We start from the raw sequence: 10,606 nt of genomic DNA, 5'->3' as shown, positions 1-10,606 counted from the left end.
TCACGTCAACAGAAGCAGTACCATGATCATCAATGATCATAATACAATAGTTGTATGATTTGTTACTTTCAACAGTTGGTATTATTACGTAAAAACTAAATTAAAATATTTTTGTTAGCCTTTCGTTTAGCACTTCGTAGTGCACGTGGTCCTGTCCTACCCCCCCCTGCTGGTAATTGGAGCACAATTGATCTGCATTCATGTTTAACCGTACATTTATGCACCTGTCATTCATAACCCGCCCCAGTACGGGATATGTAGGGGAGATCTTTGCCCACAAAATATCCTCTAGTCTTGTGCCCAGGCAAGGGTCTAGTTGACACGCAATAGAAACACTTGACTGGGTTACACAAAGCCATATAACATTACTATGACATCACATGTTACATAATCAAGGCCCATGACCTACTCCATTGGGGATAGGCGGTTTCTGCTTAAGCTGCAAGTGGTAATGTGAATACCATCAAAAACTATTGTCCACAGGAAATGATAAAAACATGAGTTTTAGTCACATGAAATATATAGAATACATTAAACGCATTCTTGATTCTGATGGTGACTAATTTGGTCAGTTATAATCAAATTTTTTCTATTGTGTGTCACCAGACCAACATGGTCTGGGGAGGAGAATAAGTATCCCCAGGTGCAAAACGTTTTCCACTGAAAAGTTTTTCATTTTGAACCTAATGTTTCATTTCAGTTTACAGATGATAGTAGAATTCCAACAGGGGGTCTAATATAGTGGGTTCAAGGAATTGTCAAATTCCCACCCTGGGAGTATGGGGTTAAAATTGATAGGTGCATTATAAACCCCAGGTTCATAGATTTAAATCTATCAGTGGTTTGACATAGGGAGCCACATTTCTGTTACAATTATGCCTCAACTCACTTAAATAGTCCACCTACAACAACAGAACCAAGTCCTGCAATACCAGTAATCAACACGACCAGAGTTCTGATAATAAATTCAAACCCACAATCATAAGGTTAGCTCTAACGCACCTGTACACCGGTGGCGCGTACTAATCAGGTACCTCGTTGGGATGGTGATCGTCATCAAAACGTATGTATCTCAATTGCACAATCGAAGTTAATATCCTTTACTATAAAAAGGTACGGATGGTTCAATTGTACTAACGTGCAAGCGGCGTAATTTTTCCATACCGCGCTATTATTGTTCGGAGGCTTGGCGCAACTTAGCGCTAATGACTACGAGCAACGCTTGCAGGGCTACAATGCCACCAGCGATTGGGTATCGCTTTGGTGACAGTAGCCCGACTGTCACCGTCCACCGGTGGCAATAGCCTTTCGTGACTCTAAGCGCCACCGGTATACAGGTGGCTATAGAGCTGGCCAAATAATAATTGACAACCGCTGTTACCAAACGTTCAGGGACATCTTTTGCCATAGTTTTAGTCTATAATTAATGATTGTTGTGGTTGCAGAAGCGCTGGAAATGGGTAGAATTCGCAACACAATTCTTTGATGCTGCACAAAAATTTGACGCTCGTCACCCAGATGGTGAGAAGTCTCAGATCTTTTCCAAACTAACAGCATAGACAGACTATGCACCCAACCGTATCGAAACACTATGAGGAAGAGTTGGCTTCTCTTGCCCTGGGTGGTAGGGCAGTTTGAATTCGAAACTTCGTATTTCTTTGTCTGTTTTTTTCAAAGAAAGCAACCCTGTGCCGGGCACCCAGCAAACCATTTACTTATTTCTGTGCGTAGTTTTCAACAACAACTCTGGATACGATTTGGCTAAGTAGCAAGTTTCATCCGGTCCTTTGTGTTGAGCACGAAATTTTAAAAATAAATTTTGCATCTTGTGAGATACTGAAAATGATATTTCTGTGAAGACAACAATCGTGCCTCCGGTTTCATGGTAGATCAAGCAATGGGATACTACAATGAACATCCCACAATGATAGGGGGATCGATTTGTAGAAGTTGATTTTTCGGATTGCGGACCCTAGCTTTGGTTTCAGAGCAATCCATCAAACACTTTACACCCCCCAAGTGTGGTGGGGTCTATTCTACGGAACGGAACGGAACGGAACGGAATGATGGACTAAACCAGTAATGCTAACAGAGGAAATCTTAAAGGTAATGGACCAACAGAAACAAATAGATCTAATTTTATTAGATTTCTCAAAAGCTTTTGACTCAGTTCCTCATAAACGATTATTACAGAAACTATCACACTATGGAATACAAGGAGACCTTCATCAATGGATTAAGGCTTGGCTAACACAACGCAAACAAAGAGTAGTGCTAAATAATGTAACTTCCAGGTTTGTTCCAGTAAAGTCAGGTGTCCCACAAGGCACTGTACTTGGGCCATTAATGTTCCTACTTTACATCAATGACATATCTACAAATATCAACTCCTCGATTCGTCTCTTTGCCGATGACTGTATTATTTACAGAATTATTGATTCAGAAGAAGACAATAGTATCCTACAACAAGATCTAAATAAAGTCTTCCACTGGGCTAAAACTTGGCAAATGAAACTAAATGTTGAAAAGTGTGTTTTTCTACGTTGTTCAAGAAGCAAAACTCCCATGCTCACCACCTACAGCATTGACAATAAAGCTCTGGAACTGAAGAGTCAGCATCCATATCTAGGGGTCATATTCCACCAATCAATGTCTTGGTCCCACCACATCGATCATCTTTGCGGCAAAGCAACTAAAAGTCTCAACTTTCTTAAACGTAATATAAGTAAATGCTCCAAAGAAGTTAAGATAACAGCCTATTTAACATCAATACGTCCTCTGCTGGAATATGCTAGTTGTGTCTGGGACCCTCACCAGCTATACTTAATTAATACTTTAGAGAAGGTACAACGTCGTGCTGCAAGATGGGTAGCATCGGATTACAATCCAATGAGTAGTGTCACTTACCTGTTGGATCAACTGCATTGGAAGAGCCTACAGAGCAGAAGATGTATTGATCGTTTGAACTTACTATATAGAGTATTACATCACGCTTTGCCATCTATCCAGCTCCCTGAGTATTTCAAGCCTACTTCATATCCAACTAGATTGCATCACCAATACAGATATATAATTCCTCCAACTAGAACACTTGCTTACCAACAGAGTTACTTTCCAGGAACTATCAAGCAATGGAATAACCTCCCTAATCACATCATCGATACAGAGTCACTAGAACAGTTTAATAATTGTATTTTTGGACTAGATTTGTTGTAATTAACCCCCTTTTTGTTTTGAGGGTCCCCCCCCCTCCTGGATGTAACCAGCACTGAGTGCTGTCTTTCCAGTATCTAATCATAATCATAATCATAAAACCACGGAACGGAACGCTTTCTCAAATTGAAGCTTGCAACTTACCATTGCTGAAACTGCCCTTACAGGTTATCAGTGGCACCTCCAGTGGGTCATTAAACATAGGATAAAAACAATTAAATGATCGATTGTGGTTTCTTGTTGGTTGTCATTAGTAACGAAGTATTAATTGTGGAATGAGCTGTATCAGTGATGTTCATCCATGGTTCATCTACGGATATATCAAGAAGGGCACTTTATGTGGGCTGTTTTGCTTATTTTCACTTTAAAAACGAACAGTCTGGGCAGGCTTTTCAAGTCATAAGTCAGTGTACAAATAAAGCAAGCAGGAAGACACTGGTAACAAGATCCACCAGACTATATCACCCACATCGTTTTATTCTACCAAACTCATCCACCTATTCATACCAACAGAGCTTTTTCTCCAGATCAATTAAGGATTGGAACAAATTACCATCTTCCATCATTGAGAGCAACAATATTGACTCTTTTTCAGCGGAACTGCAAACATTGTATAGAACTCAATAACTGTAATCTTTGTAACTACGTAGCTAAATTCATTTTATGATTGCTTTTCTTTTCCTGAGCATATCAGCTGTGCTGTCTGCTCAGTAACAATAATAATAATAATAACAGGAAAGAGTCAGCTGAATTAAAACTTAAAGGATTTTGTGCAGTGTGTGAGGAGCAAATATTTTGGCAGACCACAAGGAGGCTATATTCTGCAAACATCACTAAAGCGTATGCATGGAGTTATTAACAGCCGGTGCAGTGGACTAATGCTGTGTTCAATAGTGAGCTGATCTTTTTTGTTGCACAAATTCAAGGATGTGTCTGACTGTTAGCCTTGAATCGCCAAAACTCCAAGGTCAACCAAATCTCAATTATAAGCCTTCTATGCATGTGAAACCATGTCCATAGTCACCAGGCAAACATGATTTGGACCAAGATGTGTGTGTAATTTCAATGTATCTAGTCAGACCTGAAATGGAACACACATTAATTACATACCACCTAAGAATCCTAGGATTTCTTAAGTGTAGCATTTCACATGCTTCACTTCAAACAAAATAGGCTAAATTTGTTTGTCTAATTTCAAGTGATTCCCAGTCCAGCTGGTCCATGAAATTACAGTGGGATCACATGTATTTGTTACAGTGCGGGCTGCTCTGTGTTGGATCTACTCTAGAGTTGAGGTAGACTGCCAATGTACCGACACTGTTGTAGCATATTTAAGTGGAGGACAAATGAATACAGTAATGCTAGATTATTTATGTATACAAATTTTTCATAATGAAATTGATATCCCATTTTGATTTGTACCTCCACTTTGCAACATATTCAAGAACAAGAAGTTACCACCCTTTTAATCTCCAACCACTGTCGTTAATTAACCAAGAACTCACCGATCTTTGTTCCGTCTACAATTTTGCTTTGGAACAATAATTATCTAAAGGCTCTAATTCATATAGTATTTAAATCTGTAATTCACCTTATTGTAGTGGTACTAATTTTATTGATTTGTCTGTATGTTCTTCATTTTCCTTTGAAGTTGTACAGTATAGGTAAACAAAGATAAATCTCTCCCATCTTATTCTAGGATTTCTATTGACTAAGAAAAACTTACTAGTAATTACTTGTATACAGGCTCAAATTGAGAAAATATAAAGAAAGTGAATTAATATTATACAGTCAGTTTGCTTTTGGATATTTAATGTCTCCAACTGCAACAAAAATTTGATGAATCCATGCATCTCATCGCTGGTCGTCTGAACATTCTGAAAGTGATACCTCATTCAATCAACCATATATTCTGTTTATTAGACTGAATAAAGTCATGATCACCTAGCCTTTTCCTGTCACCAGTAAATTTCTAGTTAATTTCTCTGTGGATATTATGCTCTGAAACTGAAGGTCTTCTAAACTATCTTGTCAAGATCAGCAGAAACAACTGACATCCAATCGGCTACTATATTGCAGTAACAAAACTTGCCTTGGTCATGTAATAAATGAATTGAAGAGACCTGCTTGATATATCAGGTAGTAGAACAATCACTGCATGAGACAACTATTAACATTTTATTGTCATCCTATTCCATTTTCCTGGAGGCTCCACTGATAAAATGCAATTTCAGGAATGATAGCGGCTAGCCAAGCTGCAAGTTTTGATTCAGAAAGCATTCCATTCTGTAAATAGACTCCATCCTGGATTCAACTCCCTACTCAGGCTGAGATATCTGGCATTTAGTCCACTACTCTGTTAATGAATCATTGATGTTCACGCAATATAACCTCCTTGAGGTATCTGAATGTTTGCTCCTCACACACTGCACAAAATTCCTGTAGATTCTGCTTAGACTGAGTTGGTTCAGCTTGTCACCATACTTGTTTCCTTTGTTCTAGTGTAGCTACATACTGATTTATGCCGATTAGAAAGGCTGGGCCCCAGACTGTACATTGTAAAGTCAAAGTAAGCAAAAACAATTCACATACTTGTAAAAACAAGTCATGCATTAAGTTCCCTACTTGATACATCCGAAGATGAACACATTGAAACTAGTCTCGCGTGGCCAGACCCTTTCCGCGCAGCCGCTTATCGATTGGAAATTATACGCGCCGCGCTACAAGGGTCTGGAATAGTTCATGAACATGAAATTTTTCGACACGTTATTGGTGACAATTGATTGATTGGGTAACACCTAAGATACTAAGGTACAAAATGCAACGTGTGTTCCCTTGAATCTTTAGTCTGTTTTGATCGGCAAATCCGCTTAAAACCTTTCGCCTACTTTCCTTGTAACTCGAGATGAACTGAGCTTCTTTGTCTTTATTCAGCCGTACTTGTTGAAGATTCAGTAGTAGGTAGAAGGAAAAACCTACACGGGTCGATACCCGTCATCTCCAGAGGCCTTCTTCCGCCCATTCTTCAGTAATCAGATCACTTCGGCGATGAAGGGATCGCGTGAGCCAATTTACACTCCCCAACCACTGGGGATTGTAGATTTTTTTTAAATACGTGAACTATTCCAGACCCTTGTAGCGCGGCGCTTATAATTTCCAATCGATAAGCGGCTGCGCGGAAAGGGTCTGGCCACGCGAGACTACATTGAAACAGCTATTCCCACTAGTACTTCGTTACTAATGACAACCAACAAGAACCCACAATCGATCCTTAAATTCGTTTTATCTTTCTTGGGGTGCGTTTGATTACCTGCTGGAAGTGCCACCGATAACTTGTACAGCAATGGTAAGCTGCTAGCTTCAATTTGAGAAAGCATTCCGTTCCGTAGTTTAGTCCATCATTCCGTTCCGTTCCGTTCCGTTCCGTAGAATAGACAATATGCATACCGAAAACATTCTAATAAGCACGTGATCTTTTGACGGTGAATTAAGTGCGAATTGATTCATAGCGTGGCAGTATCAGCGATTCTTACAGAGCGGTGACTTCTTCTACCCAGGAGATAGTATAACTGGCGAGCGAAAGGTTTCCCGTAGCATTAGTGGTGAGTTATAGTCCTAGCGAAGTTATCAGCGTTTCTTACGGAGAGGTGATTTCTTCTATCTAGGAGGTAACACACCTGGCGAGAGAAAGCCTGCCTGTAGCATTAGTGGTGAGTTATAGTCTGAGCCGCATTAGCTACCCATACTTATGTATGGGATTTTCACAAAATTTCGGTAGTCGTTCACCGTCAACTTTTTTTGGAAAGCGTCGCCGCACTACTGTAATTGATCATTTTTCTTTCGAATAATATAGCATGCATATTGTCTTATGACCCCACCCCCAAGTGTGGTAGTAGTTGATTAGTCTCGCGTGGCCAGACCGCTTTTTTCCGTATATTGGGTGGGGAAAAAAGGGTCTGGTGCAACTCCAATAGCTGTTTACTTCTGAGCCGTCCCCACATTCCGGGGACGCTAATTGAATAACATTGGTCACAAAGGAGGTGCCATGACGTCAGTAAGTTAACTAGAGATCTGTTTATCCTTTAAACGAATCTTAATTTGCTCCGATGTCTCTTTTATAGCGTCTTGAAAGTTAATCCTCATCGTGTAACAAGACTCACAACCGGAGCAGGAGTGTAGGAATAATTCATAGTTTTACTGACGTCATGGCACCTCCTTTGTGACCAATGTTATTCAATTAGCGTCCCCGGAATGTGGGGACGGCTCAGAAGTAAACAGCTATTGGAGTTGCACCAGACCCTTTTTTCCCCACCCAATATACGGAAAAAAGCGGTCTGGCCACGCGAGACTAGTAGTTGATGGTATGGTAAATTGATATCTAGCATTGATCATGAGCCTACTAAAAGTCCACAAGTGTAAAGTGGTAAGCAGTAATTTTATACAATATGACAATTGATACAATAACTCCAAGTTGCCTATTACACTACACACTTGATATAGATTTCAAAACAAAGCTACCTAAGCTGCTTTCCAACACAGAGAATCTGTGAAAAGTCTACAAAAATGAGACGGTGTGGCCATAACATAATTCGCTTACCTCTTGACATACTGGTGGCTTGTTTATTACGAACAACAGCCTCTTGTGGTTGCACACGCATTCCTGTTATTGTGTACAAGGCTAGGTTAACCAATTCGTCAAGTTAAAAGTCGACAAATTGCTAATAGTTGGCAAATAAAGCCATTAGAAATAATATCGCGCTCGTAACTACGGACAGTATCTATGGCGACTAACTAGCGCAAGCGAAACATGGATGATTTTTCGAGCTCGTTACGTCACATTGGGAATTTGTACAGAGACGTCACGTGAGTTACTTCCGTTTCCAATCCCGTTGTAAAGTTTAGTATATCTATGGTTTTACCAATACCCTCTATTTACAACTCAACACTGATTCGCTTCATTACAGCCTGTACCAAATCCTGAGAAAGCGCTTTTCAGCCACAACACTGTCCCGAAACATGGCCGACCGCTACGGTTGCTTAGCAATTACGTCACGCTGCAAGTCCTCTGTACGAACGTTTGACGTTTTTTTGGAAAGTGAGATATGGAGCGAATTGTTGACAACGGATCTTCCAAGTTGTTAAGTGAACAGCCTCTGTACACTTTATAGACTTTTCCAATAGAGTTGCTAGTGTACATATTCTATTTTGTGACTAGCGCCCGTGACAAAGTGAAGTTACGCTATATTTCTCAACGAATACGAACGGCAGTGGAAACCCCGTCATTATGGAGGATCTTCATCTGGCCACATTTTGATTTTCGTGAGGTACGTTCGATCGAGAGTTTGTTTAAGTCATGTGGTAGACACGTGAAGCAATTGTCGTTTCCAGATCTCGTGATACATACTAAATCACTACAACATTGTAGTAACGTCCTACGACTTAGTTTGCCATCAGTCATTCTGAGTCTTAGCCAACTGAGGACAATTATGCAATCTATGAAAAAACTAGAGTATTTAGATGTTTTGTGGACATCAAAAAAGGGCATTAAATGTTTGCTATTAATTTTACAGTATCCTGTCTATGGTCATACTATCAAAGAACTTACAATCAGAGAACGAGTGGAGGATTCATCATTTCATGAAGCATTAACTTTTTTGCTTAATGAGTGGACAGCATTAGGGCTAGCACCACAAACATTAAACATTGTTAGTGATGATCGTGATGCTAAAAGTTTCTATAGAGGGTGGAGGAAGTTGATTTTGTCTTTCAAGATCTCCAGATCACAATCAGTTAATCACATTGGCCACCTTAATGCGTACAAATGTTTTAACATTGTCCTTGGTTTGGTTCCTGTACCTCCACTATTTCATATTCAGATTGAAAGTCTACCATCCTTGAATGTTTCATTTGTCAATGTAAAGAATTGTGGATTGGCAGGATTGGACCAAGGCTGTTTATTGCTAAATCAACGTACTACTGGTGATGGTTATGTACTACATAAGGCTTCTGCTGTACCTAGATATCGGATATGTAGTATTCCTTTGAAAATTAACAATATGAATTTTTTGACACATTTCAGTGCTAACAATTATGGTTTGTTTCATTCCAGTCACCTAGAACAACTAGCTATTACTTGTCCCAACTTACAGGTTCTAAACTTAAGGAAAAATGTCAACTGTTTGAAATGCTTGCGAGGTTTACAAGCAATTTCTACTCATTGTCGTAAGCTAAAAGGTCTAAACATTTTTGGGATTTCAGTTAAAGAAGTGGAGAGTTGTGTGCGATTGTGGGAAATTATAGTAGATTTACAGTTAACTTATCTAGCAATTGAATTATGTTGTTTGCTGTTTTGTGGAGTAGACAATCAGATTATTGTCAGTCTGCACCAGAAATGTTTAAAGATGAAGTCATTGGAATTTTCCTCCTCCTGTACTAAGTGTGACGAAAATAAACAACCGTTGGTGCTATCCAATTTTCCATTACTCATCCATTGTCGTACAGATAACATTGACAGTGTCCATATTTTTGAGAAACTTAAGTATTGGTATTGTGTCAATGACAGGATTGCTTGGTCAATAGGAAATTGTAACTTGGAGCAGTTGTGCATGATTGTACCTAAAGTAGCTTTTCCTGACAGTTTTATGAGCACTCTATCTGCTCATGGTGGACTGATCCATGTAATTATGTCTGTAGACTTTATCACCCAAACTGGCATTGCTACTTTTATAGAAAATTCTCCAAGCCTTATAACTTTCCATGTTTATATACGAAGTGATTTTTGGTGTATTTCAAGCAATTTCAGATCGAGATTAAAGGAGAAGTATTCTAATAGGAAACTATTTTTGTGTGGCAGTTACCATTTGGAAAAAGGCACGATTGGCTCTTCTGAACTTCATATTCAAATGGTACAGCGTAACGTGGACTTTATTTCTTTGTGGTCTTGTGACTGACGACTACAAATTTGTTCATATGTCATAGTTTTGTGCTTTTAGCTTTTGTATATAAATCATTTTAGTGGATGAAATTCTTAGCTTTAATTGGTCTACTTGCAAGTACATGGACAATTACGGATTTTAAGGAATCATGGATAGAAACAAAAGCATAGTGAAGCAATACACCTGTAGCCATATACAGTACTAGTGCAAATTTAATCTTTACTATATAGCTTGAGTATATAGTTGTATATATATAGCCATGATTGAAGTAGGGGGATTAAATTGGCTACAGGTGCAGGCAACCTCCCTTCTTTCAGTGCTATTTTATATCTATACAAGTAGAAGTAAACTTTGAGTATGGGGACATTATGTAGAGCGAAACAAGGAAGATTTTCTATGCCTGCATACTAGTGTAAATTTAATCCCTATTTCAGTCTTAGCTTGTCACAACTGATTAA

General features: G+C 39.1%; 1 protein-coding gene across 1 annotated transcript; it reads left to right on the top strand.

Moving 5' to 3' along the window:
* Nucleotides 1-7,181: 7,181 nt before the first annotated feature.
* LOC136262137 (uncharacterized) lies at nucleotides 7,182-10,228 on the top strand. The gene is made up of 2 exons (XM_066056292.1): nucleotides 7,182-7,636; nucleotides 8,784-10,228. Exons 1-2 carry the CDS (start codon nucleotides 7,604-7,606, stop codon nucleotides 10,161-10,163), a joined length of 1,413 nt encoding a protein of 470 aa, XP_065912364.1. The 5' UTR covers nucleotides 7,182-7,603; the 3' UTR covers nucleotides 10,164-10,228.
* Nucleotides 10,229-10,606: the final 378 nt, after the last annotated feature.

The sequence above is a fragment of the Dysidea avara genome, chromosome 7 (assembly GCF_963678975.1).
Source record: "Dysidea avara chromosome 7, odDysAvar1.4, whole genome shotgun sequence".
Lineage (NCBI taxonomy): Eukaryota > Metazoa > Porifera > Demospongiae > Dictyoceratida > Dysideidae > Dysidea > Dysidea avara.
This window is presented reverse-complemented; position numbering and strand designations above follow the sequence as displayed.